Source organism: Mus caroli, unplaced genomic scaffold, assembly GCF_978045245.1.
Source record: "Mus caroli unplaced genomic scaffold, Mus_caroli_1 scaffold_2, whole genome shotgun sequence".
NCBI classification, from domain to species: Eukaryota; Metazoa; Chordata; class Mammalia; order Rodentia; family Muridae; genus Mus; species Mus caroli.
In genome coordinates this window covers 34,473,789-34,491,661 of record NW_028227257.1, presented here as the reverse complement: position 1 = coordinate 34,491,661, position 17,873 = coordinate 34,473,789, and the positions used below count along the sequence as shown (strand labels likewise).

Sequence of the window (17,873 nt, the reverse complement as noted above, 5' to 3'; positions counted from 1 at the left end):
AGTTCTAGAATAAGCATATTCTCCAGTCCTTACACATGGACCCCTGAACTGCTAGGGAATTTCTAAGTATCTCATAGAAGTTCTAAGCAGCCAGGGGGAGTGGAAAGAAGCAGCATTTGAAAGACTGATGGCCTGGTCCAACAAAGGAATAAGTTCTCAAACTGAACTCTCTTAATAGCTTAAACTTTCCTTCAAAATCTCACAAAGACCCAGGAGCATGATCCTGGCAAGCTTGTTAGAATAACATTTACACTACAATTAGATATGACCCTCTAGAAACTCCACCAAAGCCTGTAATCCACAAACCACCAGAGGAGCCAGACCGTCACTCATTCACCTTCCTGTTAGAACAAAATTCTTCACTCTTCAGAAGATAACAGAACCCAAAGTCTCCTCAATACATCACCTATGAAGATGCACAACAGCCAAAACATACTAGCCACCCATCAAGTAGATTCTAAACCCTCCTCTTTTGAACTTGTGTACCCCATGCTGACTAGACATAGCCTTCCCAAAAGCATTTCTTTTGTCATTGGTTCCTACTCTTGGTAGTTTGGCTCATTACTGTCTTCTCTTAGTAGCCAATCATATTGATTGACAGGTGTTTTCTAACAGATAGACCTATGATATTTGGAATGTAGACTTTGAACACAGAAACTTATCTAAGAGTGAAAAAATGCTTGACTTTAAATCTCGTCTAAGAGGAGTCCCACATGTGACTAGTAGGTTCTTTAATGTTTTGGTCCACAAGTATATGCAAGTGGTCAAGAGATATGTAATAGCTGATATAAGGAGGAAGATGATCTCCTGTGGATAGCAGCTAAATTTTACCATGAAGGAACAGGCCATAGGATGACAAGTACAAAATTAAAGTGTAATTAATTCACTGATATTTTGTTTTCTTCTAACTGAATATAAGTTTTCTTAGACATTTCCTTTATCATAAGTTTCAAGCAACTATTTATGGGTAGTAATAATCTATTCCATATGATTGAATATACTTGGTATCTCTAGGGATCACATCAAAACACCTTTCGGCTTTTCTCTCCTATTATGTAGACTATTCTTTCTAAAAGTGCAGAGCCAAAGAAGTGCCAGGCATCACTGTTATCAGGACTAATGCCAGTCATGCATGCGGTTTAGGGCTCTGTCTACACATCTTCAGTGTAAAAGAGGATGTATGTCCTCATTTCCATTCTCATAACCATAGAAGATAGCGTAAGCACACTGGATCTATTACACATGCTCAACCAGTTACTGCTACTCAACTGATGGTAATAGCTGAGCTTTGTTTTCTAGTCCTGAAACAGCATGGAGAAACAAAAAGAGCAGGCTCTGAAACGAGACAGAGGGAAACCTTTATGCTGCTTCTCATCAAATTTTTTGGCTCTTACTTTCCCATCTGTGGACTGATAGAACACTAAAGGTTACTCTTAGCTCTGAGATTTGGCGATTTAACATTTAAAAATGTCACTGGTTTTGAAACCTCCAGTCACTTAACATACGCACTTCATCTTTTATAAATCAAATGCTTAAAGAGGGAAAATGTTAAATGTGGATTCCTGCAGAGTAGTATTACATTCGAAAAGAACTATTTTAAGCATGGTTTTCTTTTTTAAAAAAAAAAAAAAAAAAAGCAAATTCCTCCTCCTTTCCAGCAGTGCTAAGGGACTGGGCAGCTTTCTAACCATAGTGGACCCTTCTAAAGAATCATTAAGCAGGTTTATGGGTACATCAACTTCTTGGTCTGAGTGTCTCTAGATCACCAAGCAAACATAAGAACAGCAAGGACACAGAACTCGGACTGGACCATGGGTCATCCATTTAAACATTGTGTTTGACATTGGCACCAAAGAACATCTTGAGGAACAAAGAAGTTCAAGAAAGACACACAGTTCTGAATTTTACAGCCATGTTTCCCTTTAATATTTTATTTCCTTTAATGAGAATTCTTTACATACACAAGTTTGACTGTCCCTCATGATCAATGCAAGCTGTCACCTGCAAATAGGCCTCCTTTCGGCTACTGTGTTTGTGGTCTTCTGACAGTGCATTCATTATTCTTGAGATCACCATATTTTCTGCAGTAGCCACTGGTTCAGAGACACAAGCAGCACTAATGCCATGTTTTTTTATATTATTATAAAAGAATATGTTTCTTGTTCATCAAATTATATTTCATTGCTCTGCCAGGCCAAACATCTACGTAATGAATGATCAAGGTTCTTTGGTTCCAAAGAATGTCTGTTCCCTTCCAGGAGAAAAGCTCATGGGATGATTATGTAACATCCCCTGCCAATGTGGACATGAGAAGAAGAACTCTGATGTGCAAACCAACTTGTTATGTGTGTTAAGTCAGCTTCAGCACCATGAAAAAAAAATGATCAAAGAAGGTTTCCCAGCCGCACAGCTAGTGATGTGATTTGAGGATGAGAACTAGATAGATATAGATTATAGATAGATTGATGACTAGATATAATCTGCTTGATATAGATGTTTGAAGATTGGTTTGCTCCTTAAGTTCAGGATTCTGTGATTGCCAGGATGAATTCAAGACTTGAGCACAATACTTTCTCTCAGCTTGGCCATGTCTCCACCCAGCGCCAATGATGAGAACCATGATTCCTTTGCTTCTTTGAAACTGGGTTTCTTTAGGGTGGTAACTTGATACACATTTACATAGTAACAATGTCTTAATAAAAGCAATTAAGTCATGGTCCTCAGAACTAAACACAAATTCCAAAGATCTCAGAGTAAACTGTAGCGCCTAGATATCCAGTATCATGCTTAGCTGGAATCTTCCCCTCCTGTGCTCATTCCTGGAGCTTGCTTAACCTGAGAATAAGAAAATAGAGTCATAATGAAAGGGTTCATTCAGGGAAAAGCCCTGCAAACACAAGGATTTGAGCTAGATTCGCCAAAACCCACATAAAAAAATCTGGGTACAATAGAATACAGTTGAAACCCCAACTATGGAGAGACAGAAACAGGCGATCCTTGGGTCTCACTGTCTAGTCAGCCTATCATACTTGGCAAGTTTCATGTCAGCAAGAGACTCAGTCTCAAGACAAACCAACCAACAAACAAAACAAATGTAGCCAATCTCTGAGAAATAACACCCTAAGTTATTCTCCAGGATCCACATGCATACAAGTACACACACACACACACACACACACACACACACACACACACATCTCACACTTATATACACACACAAAAAAATCAAAATATCTCTAATACACCCACAGAGACTAAACATTCAGAAAATGAATTTGTGCATAGACAGTTTGAACAAATCCAAGCACCAATCTGAAAGCTTTTAAGCAATAACGTGATATGGAATTTTCCCACTACGAATTTTCCCACACCTTGGTTTTCACACACCAGTTTAAAATACTTTGTAAAACTTGTTCCATGACTCTTAATGGCACTCTTAGCAAGCAAGTTGCACTGTCTATGTCTGCACAAAGCGCTGTTCTTATAAAATTATACAAAATCTACTGCAAATAAATAAGCCAAATGAATTCCCTCAAAAAAATGTTCCATGATATATGTCTAAGATGCTTATGAAGTGTTAGTGAATTTTCTGTTCTGATTTGGGTTCTAACATGAAGCTATCTCATTATACATAGGTGAGTATTCCAAAGTCCTAAATCGTGGCTTTGTGGCTCCCTAGCGTTTCAGATAAAGGATGTTCAGCCTGTAGGTCTTTTCACACAGGTTCCCTCATGAATTATTTTGTTTGGGAACCCTTGTTTATGAGCAATGTGTTGCTAAAGTGAATTTGCTAAGCACCAGGGAGACTAAGAAAAATAAACATTCTATAATCTAACCACCTTACCCAATCTAGTGAAGAAGACAGGAAAACAACCAAATTATTCGGCCAGCCAAGATCTTACCTAGGAAAAAAAAGGCACACGATGCTGAGTGCCTGATTAACTCCTTGCTACTCACAACAGGTTAGAATATGCTGGGTAATGAGGAGCTCCAAAATCTCTGCAAGGACAAAAAAAAAAAAAAAAAAAAGTTGTTGCTTTTATGCACACTGCTTAGACAAAATGCAGCATGCGGGGAATGGGGACTCTGAAATACCACAAGCAGATCCAGCTGAGTAGGAGATTCATCCCGCTGTGTTTTCAGGGTCACCAAGACAATGCAAGCTGGTGAGCTGAGCATTGAGTGTCAAAGCCACATACAACTGGAATTGTGCTTCTGTTTCACTAGCCAGACTAGTTTCCCTGGTCACGCCCACCCTTGAAGGGCTTGTAGAAAGGCCCCCTTCCAAGCCTCTGGAACAGAAAGAAAAGGGATATTTATGAACAGTTCTAATGGGCAGTGGGGTTGGGATGGAGATATTGAGAGTTTTACTGAAATGTCCCTTCCAACATTTCCCAGTTCGTAATTCTGTCCTGTGTTTATACAAAAGCCACCTCCTGGGAAAGGGGCCTCTGTTTATTCACACTTCCATCCTCTTGACATTTAGTTCACTTCCATGAATCCTTGCCTGGTGGGTGTTGGCAATAGAGAGAGAAATGGCAGGGTTCCTGCCCTCAGGAAGCTCACAGTGTCCCTGAAGCGAAGGTATACATTCATAAGCAAGAAATACAATGCGGCTGGAAAATCATTTAATTGATGCTGCCGTGGCACAATGGGGCTACAGAAAGAGTCAGAGAAGGATGTGTACAAAAAGCCAAGTAAATACTACACCTGCCTGAGTCCAGAATGTTCCAGCCAGGAAAAGTGGGAGTTGTAGGTTTTACTGGGTTAAGGAAGGACAATCATTAAGACAGACAAAAGGCTCCGAGACAGTAGTGTAAAGTCACCCGCCACTGCACGAAACAGCAAGGCGACATTCAGATCCCACTTTGGTGGGTAATCAACGAATTTGCACTGGGTGTTTTGTCATGAAAAGATTGTTCACAAGTGTCTGGTGTTCTGGTGAGTGCAGAAGCCATGATTTTATTGGTCCAGACATGATAAAGGATCTGCCTTCTTGGGGGACTGCCTAGAAAGTCCATTTCTGTTTTTTGTTTGTTTGGTTTTTTTGTAATTTGTTTTGTTTTGTTTTGTATTGTTGTTTTGGATTTTTCCTATTTATTTATTTATTTTAATATTTTTATTACGTATTTTCCTCAATTATATTTCCAATGCTATCCCAATAGTCCCCCATACCTTCCCCCCCCCCACTTTCCTACCCACCCATTCCCATTTTTTTGGCCCTGGCGTTCCCCTGTACTGGGCATATAAAGTTTGTGTGTCCATTTCTAACCACCTGCCCATAAAGAGAAGACGACAACAAACCAAATAAACAGTTGTGTCCAAAACAAGCTTGGTGAGACAATACAGTTATCTGGGTTACTACGGGAACATAAACGTCACTTGGGCATCACCAAAAAGCCCCATCTGAACATAGGTGACAACTCACCAAAGCTGTATCACTAGAACATACTGAGTAGCTTGCAAGCAAGTGTGTGTACATGTCTCTTCTCCACCAGCTAGAGTGCAACAAACTCTTATATTAAACATTTGATTCAAACATAACCCAGAAGGTCCACGTCCATCCTTGGCTGCTTCTTGATCAAATATGGCAAGGTTGTCTAAAGATTGGTGTTCGTGTCTAAACTAATATTTTTTTCTTTCAAACTAAACAAAATACTTCCTATCTCTTTGTACTTCTCCATTAGATTTATCACTCTTAGGCCTGAGAGTGAATGCAACCAGGAGACAGACAGAAGGACACTGATTGCTGTTGCCATGGAAAGAGGGATCTACTCCATTCAGGGCCCTGTAGTTTCCATGGGAACAGCATTGATGCTGTTGCTGGTCCCCAGACTGGCAGAATATACTGGGAAGAAAATTGCAGAGAATAAAAAGAAGAGTTGAAATAGTCAGAAAGCTCTCAGCTGGGTGAAGCTATACCAGTGTGCTACATGGACCCACATCCAGAACACAGAAATCATATGCACACCTCATGGACCAACTTCCATCCTTGAAAACAAGGATGAACAAGCTTGAAAAGGCAAGCTGGAGTTAGTAAGAGGTAGATTTTCAGACCAAGGCCAAAGATGAATGCATCCTCTGCCTCATGCCACACCAGCAACTTATGTTATTATTGTATTAAGAATAGGCTAGATAGGCCTAGGAAGCTTGATGGTATGTATTTCACATATATTGCTTATACTCATCACAGAAATTATACAAAGATGACACTGATGTGCCCTCCTACTAATGAAAGAGAACTGGCTCTATGAAACATGGGTGGAATTGAACCCTGGTCTCCATTCCATTCTGTAGATGCTTATGAAAACTATAGCTGTCTGTCATGTTCTGCCAGGCAATGAGCATCCTATTTCTATTCACAGAAATGGTCCTTGTTCTTTTGCATGTGTCATGAAAAACACAGCCTCACATGATGACTAGCATCAGACATCTACTCTAAGGAAGTTGTGGGGGTCCTGGAGGGTCTTTACTGTCTGATCTATTTACAGATGAGGGAATCGAGGCCAGGAACTACCAGCAGAGCCTTCTAGCTGAGTGTGCCCCTCTGCTTTCATGTGCTTCTCATGGGAAGCTTTAGCTATTCTGTAAACACTATTTCCCACATTCATATATGCAAGGTCCCAGAGTATTGTCCACATAGAGAGTTTGCCTGTGTCTGTGGAAGGGGCTTAGCTGCCGTTGTCCACTCTTCCCTGAACCATGTGGCCAGTGAGGCAAAGCCTACACCGTGACCAACAGCTTCTCTATTGTCAGAACTTGTCTGCTTCACGGAAGCTAAGCATCTGCTACAATCTCTAGATCATAGTATGTGCTAGGACCGGAGGAAGTCATACAGAGATCCCTGAGAGGCCACCATCCCAATGATCAGTAGGCAAACAGAGGCAAAGGATAATGTTGGGGATCCCCCCCCAAAAAAAACCAGAATGATGGACCTCTGGCAACAATCATATTTCCTTGTTCAGTGTGTACAGCCAGGGGCATCTGACAGTGCCATTTTCAAATGCGTCCAATCAGCTTCTGGCATGGCGGAATCAAATGTTTACTACACGAGCTTATTGAACTCTAGATGACTGTGTAAGAAGTCCTGTTCTGTGGACTGCACTGTACTGGATTCAAAAGGAAAGTTTCAATGGCAATTTAATTCAACTCAGTCAATGATTCTCCCTTCTGTCTCTTGTTCTCCATGCTTTACTCTTGTGGGTCAAAACCAGGATGTATCTATAAATACCTGGCTCTATGTATCTATACACTATGTATACACTGAAAATCCTCTTTTCTAGTTCTTATACAAAGGGGCTTTGGGACATGCCATAGGCTGTATATCATGTGTTTGTGTCCCCTCCCAGATTTAAATATTAAAGGTTCTACCAGTGTGGTGGTTTTCAGAGGTGGAACTTTTGGAAGATAATTAAGATGAGAAGAATCATAAAATAGAATATTCAAGATGGGATTGGTGGCCCATATAAAAAAAGAAAGGAGCCTGGCATGGTGGTTCACATTTGTAATCTTACAAAGAAGGCTAAGGGAAGAGGACAAACAAGTTTAAGGCCAACTCTGACTACATGGTATGTTCAAAGCCAGGCTCAGCTTCATAACAATTCCTATCCTAAAATCAAGGGCTGGGATCTAGTTCAATAGAATGTGTGTCCAGCATGCACAGATAAATATGTAAGTAAGAAAAGACTCATGCTCACCCCAATTTGATGTGTAAAAATACAGTCAGAAGGTGAAATGCTGTACTCCAGGAAGATGCCCTCATGAGCAATTGACCACGTTGGCTCCTCAATACCAGGATTCCATCCTCCAGAACTGGGAAAAGCAAACATCTCTCATTTGAGCCATGTAGCTGAGCCATGTAGCCCGTGGTAGTTTTTTTGTCACAGACTGCAGCAGGAACTGGGAAGGATGGCACCAATATGCAGGTGGCTTTTGTTTATACCATCTATGACTCTGACTTAGGCTTTCTTTTTGACCCTGGAAAATAATTACCTTGATCAGCACAAGGTTAGTCAAGATTTTTGAGTAATCAGTGCCTTGGAATCATGCTAAGCCGTGAAGAACCTCTGAGCCCCTGGATCCACTGACTTCACGGTTGGTAACTCAAGCATGTTCTACTTGATCTGTGAGCAAGTTGGTAGCTGAAATGGTAAAATGCAAGCTCCCATTCCTTGTAAGAGATACCAGAGTAATCTTGAGACAACCATCATAATGTCCTCATTAGCCTAAACTATGTTTGCAGAGGAGAGCTATGTCTTAGTTAAGGTTTCTATTGCTGTGAAGAAACACCATGACCACAGCAACTTTTATAAAAGAAAGCATTTAACTGGCTTACAGTTCAGAGGTTTAGTCCATTGTCATCATGGTGGACAGCATGGTGGCTCCAGGCAGATGTGATGCTAGAGAGGTAGCTGAGAGTTCTACATCTGAATCTGAAGGCAGCAGGGAGTGACAATGACCCACACTGGTCATAGCTTGAGCATGAGACCTCAAGCCATACCTCCTAATAGTGCCACTCCCATGGGTCAAGCAGTCAAACACATGAGTCTCTGGAAGCTATTCCTGTTCAAATCACCACAGGTTATAGTCAGCTTGTGTGTGATTGATGTCAGGTGAAGCATCCTAGGAGAATCTCTAACCTGGCTGTTCATTTTACATTACTACTATAAAAAATTTTTTTTCTTATGGTTGACCTTGGAACAAGGTATTTTGAAAGCATTTGATTGACTCACTTCTGAATTCCCCACCCTTGTCTACATCACACCCCCTACTTCAGCTCACCATGGGAAAATCACATCATTTTACCAAGGAAACTCCACCACTGGCAAGTTGCTCTGCTCCCAGACTCTGGTGTGTGTTGTGATGGAATTCTGCCAACCACCACTTCACAGAGAATTTTCATACATTTTCTCATAACCGATTAGGTGTTCTAAAGGGAAAGACATCTTTAACCAAGAGCTGGGAACTCAAAACTGGTAATAGGTCAGAGATCAGGCTCAGTATATTACCATGATACCAACTTCTAGTAAAGAAAGTGGAGGACGTATGCATACAAAAGGAGTGAAGACAGTGAACTTAGTTCTGCAGTTACATCTTTTCTGTCATGTGTGTCTAGGACCTGGGCTTCCCATCAGGCTAATTAGCAAAGGCTAATATGCAATCATGTCTTCGAGTCCTGTTTCACTCAGAACATAGTCTCCAACCTGGTTTTGCCCAGGATTTTCAGGCAGGTCCAGGTGTTGGCTATGCATGGAGACCACTAATATACTACTACTCCTCCAGTATCCAAAGCAAAGCACTATGAGATACTTATTTTCACTGAACTTTTACTCACCAGTAGCTATTTGATGTCTTTCAAGGAGACTTAAAATCAAAATGCTAAGTATTCAAAAAAACCAAAGTTTAATCTTAATGACATGGAGCCCTTGATAAAGCTGTCCCACTCTGATCTCTTACCATATCCATGTGGTAGTGAAGCTACTATGGACAAGCTGGTGCTGGTGTGGACTCATGGCAGATGCAAACTCACACCTACTTCTTTCTTTCCCATGGTATCTCCTATGCAGCCTTAGCCCCCTCCATATGCTGCCCTAATCCTGTTCTTTATTAAAGCTATATTATTTATGCTGGGCAGAAAGTTCAGGAAATAGATGGTTGCCACACATTTATGACAAAATGACCCCCACCACCTCTGTCTATCTCTACTCTCCCGTGAGTTGGGAGTCTTACTCAACAGTTCCCACATGTGATTCTGTTGGTTGCTTCTCAAGGTAGTCTACTGGCTTTTTCACTCTGCTTTGAGAGCTGTTGTAAGCAGTAAGTTAACTTGGTATCCTATCAATTTGAGAGTTGGAGGACCATAAGTTGTGACCCTTAAACCCTATAACTAGCCAGTGATGGAACATCTTGTGTCAGTGACACTGAGGATAGAAAAGTCAATGGACAATCAAGCCATGTGTTGCCCTCTGCTGAATTTACATCAGCTCAGATCTGATGAAGGAGGAAGTCGTGAGAAGAAAGAGATCACAGGGTAATATCACGAGTAAGTGTCAGAAATGCAGAAGATGGCTCTTTGGGATATATTGGCTCTAAATTGACCGGAGTATGGCCCTGACCTGAAGACTTAAAACTGAGAGTCTCCACATATGCAACCCAATAATTTTGTCCCTTAGCTTTCTTACATACAGAATGCAATTAATGGCTTTTGCGGGTATTAAAGGGGATGGTTGGGGTATGGTGAGATGTATAGAGCCTGCCTGAGGCAGGTGATAATAGATGTGCACCACTCTCATCCTCGCATGCGTTTTGGCCTCCCTCCTGTCTCCAGAGCCATGGTTTTGGCTCATTGAGGTTCATCACTAGCTAACCTAATGCAAACCCCAGCTGCCAAAACCTTTATACAAAGCAAAATACGCCTAAGGAAGGCAATGGAAGAAGACTTCTCTCCAGAAAAGCTGGAATGGTATGAAGAGTGATTGATTGTCATCTCTTCAGAGCCAAAACCTGGAACCCCAGGTCTGGTCAAGCAGAAAACATGGGAGCTGGTTTAGAAAACATACTATGCTGAAAGACATGGGACCAGATGTCTTTGAAGAGCTTTCCATCTCCCTTTTCCCTTCCCAATCTCCTGAGTTTGGATAGTGGGCATAAAAGAACTTTGTTCATAGTTTGTGACTCCCACTTTTTATAATTTTAGGGTAATGTAGAGAAATATGGAAGCTAGAGGGTAATTATTGAGGCTCAACTCCTTTGACATTTGGGAAGCTCAAAAAAAGTCAAAGGTAGGAACTGAGGATGGCAACAGAAATCCTCCATGCAGACACTGTCATTGGCAGAGAGGTATCAAAGCAAATGGTTTCCTCCTAGGAATCCTGGAGAACTTCCTTCATGGTACCCAAACCAACAAAGGTACTGCAAACCAGAGGTATTAGGCCGATAGACGAAAGGTGCAGGAATTGAGACTGTTCAATAAAATAGTTAGCAGCATTGCAGAGCCCAGGGCTTGATATCAACTTTCAGCTTATTTTTCGGACTTTTGTTTTCTCATTGACATTTCTACAATTGTAGCTTCACTGTAGTCTACAAGGTGAAATCTTCCAAGGTCCCTCTTGTTTGTCATTAATCAGGAGACTTCAGTGTGGCATGTCTAAAAGAGTATCCTTACAGAAACATACTTGAAGTGTCTAGGGCATTCTTATCATTCCTTACCTCCTATTTAATCATCCTAATAGGCTACAACTAGCAAGTATGATTAGCTAGCAACTTACAGACAAACCTTGCAAAACAAACAAAAACAAAAAACAACAAAACTTCATTGAGATATCCTTGATAAACACAAACATATAAAAATTATGAGTTTTCCAGGCGTGGTAGTACAGGCCTTTAATCCCAGCACTTTGGAGGCAGAGGCAGGTGGATTTCTGAGTTCGAGGCCAGTCTGGTCTACAGAGTGAGTTGCAGGACAGCCAGGGAGATACAGAGAAACCCTGTCTCAAAAAACAAACAACAAAAAAATTATGAGTTTGTTTATTGTATGCATTAAGTTAGTTAATTATACGTGTTTGAGCTCGAAAATACCTTGATCAGTTTTTCTACACACACACACACCTTAACATACAATAAGGTTATGATCCAGTAACCTATCTTTGGTTATATATTTAGTGCCACAGACTGGACTCAGTCCCTCAACCTGCAGGAGAATCAGGGCAAGGAGTCAGTGGCGAGTGACAAACAGATGTGAACACAAGGGAGTGTTGATCTGAATGTAATTTTTCAAAGCGAGCATCAGACTTATAATACAGAAGAAAAACAAGGAAGGTAGGTGATACATCAACCAAGGTACATCGAGATGCATAATGGCTCTTTGCACAAAACAGAAAATGAATATATAAAAGTTGCAGGAATCAGGCAGTGTTTACAAATGAGATAAGATCAGCCCTATCAAAAATCAGCTATTCCCAGGATTTAGGTGAAAGGGCTAATATGCCCAGGTGCAATACTAGTCTATTGTTAAACCCACCACCTGGAGTCCCTTAGTAAATACCTAATTATGCTATTCCTCTGGGCCTAGTGAAAAACATGCACCAGGGAAGTTTCTTCTACTAACCATTTCATGAATAATACAATACTCTAGTTCCTCCTTAGACCACAACCCACCTTCTTCCTAGACCATTGTAAATTCCTGCATATGGGAGTGACTCTGCTGTTATTCTAAGTTTACTTTGTTGAACTATCCCTGAGATTTTCAGCTCCTATCCAGTAAAATACTGTAAGAAAGCATGCAAGACAAGTTCCCATGAAACGTTTTGCCTCAGGACTGTGGCCAAGCTTTTAGACTTACCACGCAGACTTCACTGGAATAGGAGTGACAATTTAGTACACTTAGCTTACTACAGTCCCAACTTGATCCAACCCACTTCAAACATGCTCAGGAAAAACATGCTCAGGAGACTGACATTCCCCTGTAGTTAGGCCTCCTGGAGAGTCCCTTGCCACATATTGATAACCCTGGGTCTAACCAACACTCAAAATTCAAAGGATAGTTTCTCCTGAATATATGAAGCTTTTGCACTACTGCCAGTAGGTGCCTAGATATGCATCATGAAATGATTGATACACCCAAGCTAATTAATATCTCATCTATATAGATACTATAAAGAAGATAATGAGAGAGAATGGACATATTTCAAATATGTAATCAGTACTTTTAATTCTTCTCCTTGGTGTACTTTAAAAGGTGAGATTTACTCTCTATACAGATGTGCACAGATGTTCTCTCTGGCACAAATACTTTATACATCTGACCTATGGCCACAGGCCGCTTTACTGCAGTGTTACCTTAGAAACAAAAAACTCAGTATTTGTAAGAAGTGGCCAGTGGCTTGTATCTGGGACAAATTGCCTAGCTACTGAGTCATGATCCTGAGGTAATTTCTGTGAAAGCTTCAGGGTTGCCCTGAAGAAATGGACCCTGGCATCTGCCATGGTCATCTGGGATTACCCTACCTCCCTGGTCTCGTTACCTTCTTTACTCACTGTGTACACTGCAGCCATATCCCAGATAAACTGCACACCCCTAAATCCTTGTCTCTGTCTCTACTCGAAACAAGATGTGTGGCAAGCCTAAGTTCATGATACCTGGTCTATAGCCCCTGCCCTCTGGTGATGATTACCTTGACTGCCCACTAGAGAAACAGTAGGATACATCACCAAGCTCCAAGGGAGATGACTTCATTAGCTGGTGTTGTCTGCCAAAGGCTGGATGAGGGCAGGCAGGGTGTCTGTGGCTTCCTGAATTACACAGTCTCATGGCAAATGTAGGTCAGGTCAGAAAAAAGTGCAGCGCTCCAGAGCAGGATGGAGGTACTAGTGTACCAAGCCAGTAGGAGTGGGAGAGGGAAATGAGGCAGTGAATAGCAGCTTGGAGCAGCCCCTTCATCAGCCTATGAGGTGAAGCCTGCTTGCCCTGGTCAGAAAAGCCCTTTTCACTGCATGTGACAAAGTATGTAGGATTACAAATAAAAACCGGTCACATTGAGTGAGAATATTAGCATATTAGAAAACAAGTTTGTAATACTAGCTCCGTGCTTCCTCATTTAACTTTTGCTTTGTTTTGTTATTGTTTGTTTTAGTTTGTATTGTTTAAATGAGTGTTCCCCTAGAACTCACTATGCAGATCAGGCTAACCTCAAACTCAAGAGAATCGCTGAATCCTCTGAGATGATTAAAAGAGTATGCCACCATACTCAGTTCCATATTTAAACTTAAGGTCACAAGTGATGGCCTACAAACTACCGTAGCACCAAAGCAATGTGGCAGAGCTGCCTCAATAGAGTGAAACACACCCTCCACATCCATGTATCCTGTACCACAGATCAACCAACTACTATTGAAATACATTTAATTGTTCCTGTGTACAGACTTAATCATTCCCTAAACAATATAGCATGATGACTCCTTGCATAGCATTTGCATTATAGGAAAAGTTATGAGTCATGATATGCAAATACCATGCCATTTTCCAGAAGGGACTTGACCATGCCCATATGGTGTCCTTGAGATCCCAGATTCAATCTCTCATGGACACCAAGGGACAACTCTAGATGAAAATTTGCATTGGCAGCTGGGGCTGAGATCATGCTAGCATTACCACAGTTTGTCGCATCTTGTTTGAAGGGAACGGTAAATTCTAGTTAGAGGCTCATAAACTTGAAGTCTTTTAGTTTGTTTCATTTTGTTCTTATGCAAGTACATAGACCTAGGACTCTGAAGTCAGGGTTAGTGGCACTGTCCTAGATCAGCTGTACTGAAAAGGTCATCTGTACTGAGCTGCTTTTCTCTCTGTTCTCTAGCCCTGCATGAATTCCCCAGGGACATCTTCTCGAATGAAGACCGACGACAGGGAGCAGTGGTCCTCCACGTGCTCTGTGTAAGTAGCCCCTCTTGAGCCTTTGCTTGCAGGGCTTGAAGGACAGAGGTAGGTAGACAGCAAAAATGACCACAGAGGCTCCATTCCTGCCTGCCCACCTACCTGGTAACAGACCATCTCCAAATGTGCCATCTCTTAAAGACTGGCTCCCAACATCTGTCTGTTGTCTTGTTTTGTTTCAGTGAACTCTCAAGTTACATTTCTCCTAACAAACCTGATCCTGCCAGTGTTCACACAGGGAAAGGTGAAGCAATTTTGCAACCAGGTGGACCATGTGTCATAGTGTACCCCCCTTAATATGCTTTAGTTTCTTCCACATAATCTGTCATTATCCACTTATTTTTTTCATTGCCTGTCAGCTTCTCTATGAGAACATAAGCCCTATGAGAACAGGGACTTTGTTTTGTACCTAGAGTCATTTTTACACCCATTCTTTTTTTTTTCCAAGACAGGGTTTCTCTGTATAGCCCTGGCTGTCCTGGAACTCACTCTGTAGACCAGGCTGGCCTCGAACTCAGAAATCTGCCTGCCTCTGCCTCCCAAGTGCTGAGATTAAAGGCATGTGTCACCACGCCCAGCTTTACATCCATTCTTGGCACACAGTAGAGACAGAGTATTTGCTCAGTCATCAAATTCAATGTGATGACACCCAATGCCTAGCCTTTAATAGGTGATCAACTATATAGTTTGTGCCTTCATCTGCTTTTGTAGTTTACACCGTTGTCCTGCACCATCATCTAAAGACATAGTGGCCCTATGTGGCCCTAAGTTGCTTCACCTTGTTCCCATTTGGAGAGGTTTCTGGTGTGTGTGTGTGTGTGTGTGTGTGTGTGTGTGTGTAGATATATCTAAGGAACTGGCCTCAGAATAAGAAAACTCCAGCTGAAGTCTAGACCAGGCATGCTACTGCCTCAAAACCTTCTTATTACCATCTCCTTTATTTTTATTTGTTACTGTGAAGTAAACTCCCTAAACTTAGTGAGTCCTGTTCCCATCCTTGTTGCTGGGCTCTCCATGTCAACCATTCAGAAAGAGCATGGACTGCTTTTTCATGTGGCTGGCACAAGTTCACTTGGGTGTCTTGGGCTACATGGTAATGCTTCCAGAGGGCTTCTTCACGCTCGGATCTGGGAGCAGAGCTTTGCTGGGCTCCTCTAGAACCATCAACCAAAGTTCCTTCATCCTTCATGTATTCTCTGCCGTGGGATTCCACATGGAAGCCTGAACTCTAGCTTGAGAATGACTATGGCAAGCAAGGAAGAAGTGTTGGGAGCTTTAGAACTTGGCCTCAGAAGCCAGGCTGTATCATTTCTGTTGTATTAGTTGTAGTCGTAAGCCCACAATGGTCCAAGAAAGAGGACCTAGCAACTGATTTTCAATCTATACCTACAGGTAATCTATAGTCATTCCGAGCTCTGGATTCACATCAGGCCCAGGTGTGAAACTCTGAAGTCTTTGTTTTGCACATGGTTTCTGACAAGATGGTTCACTTCTCCAGACCCTTGAGTCACTTGAAATAACCCCCTTCCAGGAAAAAGCAATCAACTCTTCGAGTCTTTTTTTTTTTACCACACTCCTACCTGGGGACAAAAAGCATGAAATGTTTTCTTCTAGCAAAAAAATAAACTGTCTCTAAAAAACGCCAAATAAATAAGAATCCTGGAAAGCTGGCAGTCTTCCCTGCCCTCTCAGAGAATCGTGTGCACTGAGCAATTAATGTGGATGCCATCTTCGGCACCACAGAGGCTCCACTGTCACAGGGCTGAGGCGTCCCAGGCACTGAGTGGGATCCAGACTTCCCTAGCAGCTAACAGAAGCCTGCTGCTATGACATATGAGATATGAGATTCCTGGTCTTGGCCCAAACAGCGAGGGTTTTCATTCTCCCACGGCGGTGCTGCTAGCTGCATGTGGCAGGGCCCTCTTCTCTAACTCTACCTTCTCAGATGAATGCCAAGGGTCCTCAATTTCCTTTGCACTTCATGAGGCCAGGCAGGTCACTCAGAAAGGCTCCTGTTACCTGTGTCAGTAGTTCCAGGATAGCATGAAAACAAAATGGACACCATATGCTATTACGGTAAACATGTCATCTTTACAAGAATAGCCATGAGTCCACAGATTAACACTTTGTAGTCCCTAATATAGAATGTTTCTTTTTGCCCACATCCTGGGCCCTGCACTTTAGAATTTAGGCAAGAAATCCAGAGACCAAGGTCAGTACCCATTCTTTCAATCTACAATGTGTGGAGTAGAAGAATTATCTACCCACGTAGATTGTGGTTGTTTGAATGAGAAATGTGTCCCTGTGGGCTCAGCACGTATATGAACACGTGGACCCTGTAAGTTGTGGCACTGTTAGGAAGTAGAGCCTTGTGAGAGGAAGTGCATCACTGGAAGTGGGTTTTGAGAGTTTATTTGTGGTATCTGCTTCCTGTCTGTGGTTGAAGATGTAATCTCTCAACTTCCTGCTCTGGCCACCTGCTGCCATTATGGATTCTCTTTGAGAAAGCATAAGCCCAAATCAACTCTTTCGTCCTTGATTTACCTTTGGTCACGGTCTTTTATTACAACAGAGAAGTAACTAATATCTAATCTCAAGCTGGCTTTCAAGATCTTCACAGGCTTCTTCCCAGGATCCTAATCTTGGAAGGAGACCCTGCCGCATTAACCTTGAACTTGCTTCCTGTGTTCCACATGTGTGTAGCACAGGGCAGAGGATGAGGGGAAGGTCTTTTTGTATGGCCAGAGAAATAGCCTGTTCATACAGCTGCAATGTCAAGGAGCACCTCTAACCCACTGGAGACTCTGCAAATATGCCTCATGAGGGGAGTCCTTTCCATCACACTTGGCTCACTGAACAACATGAGTTGTATACTCATTGCTTGCTCAATTCAGGGCAGAGCCTCTTACCTCCATTTACTTTACAGCTTACACAGGACATTTTCAGTGAATACCTCAGGATGTAAAAATAATTGCTGTAAGGGCAAAGGGTATTTAGGGTCCAGCAGTAACAGATGAACACACAAATCAAGACTGTAAGAAGTTAAAGGACTGACATTTAGGAGCATGCCCTGAGCTAGAAGTTTAATAGCGCTTGGCTGGGGCCTTCTGGGTGGATGAACCATGGCTTTCTCCTGCAGGAAGTCAGTATGTTGTGAGGAGAACTGCCATGGATGGAACCTGACACGTTCAAAGTGCTAACCATGTTCTGTTCTGTCTGCTGAGGTGGCTCAGCAGAGGTACATTTGGGGGCCAAGGTGCTGCTGGTCTTGAAGAGTGGACAAGGAATTACTAAAGGAGACCTAGAAAGAGGAATGGGTATAATTTCAGACACAATAAGGAAACTGTTTGGGTTGGATATCGGAAATGTGGGCATTCAGAACACCTGGAGGAAGCAGAACTGAAGGATAATGCATAGTAGTAAGTGTGCAGATGAGATGGTAGAG

General features: G+C 42.0%; 1 protein-coding gene across 1 annotated transcript in view; it reads left to right on the top strand.

Moving 5' to 3' along the window:
- Slc24a3 (solute carrier family 24 member 3) overlaps positions 1-17,873 on the top strand; it is a 476,343-nt gene that overhangs the window by 262,544 nt on the left and 195,926 nt on the right. The window contains exon 3 of the mRNA XM_085833625.1: positions 14,352-14,428. Coding sequence (XP_085689751.1) covers positions 14,352-14,428 — 77 coding nt within the window. The remainder of the gene's footprint in view (positions 1-14,351; positions 14,429-17,873) is intronic.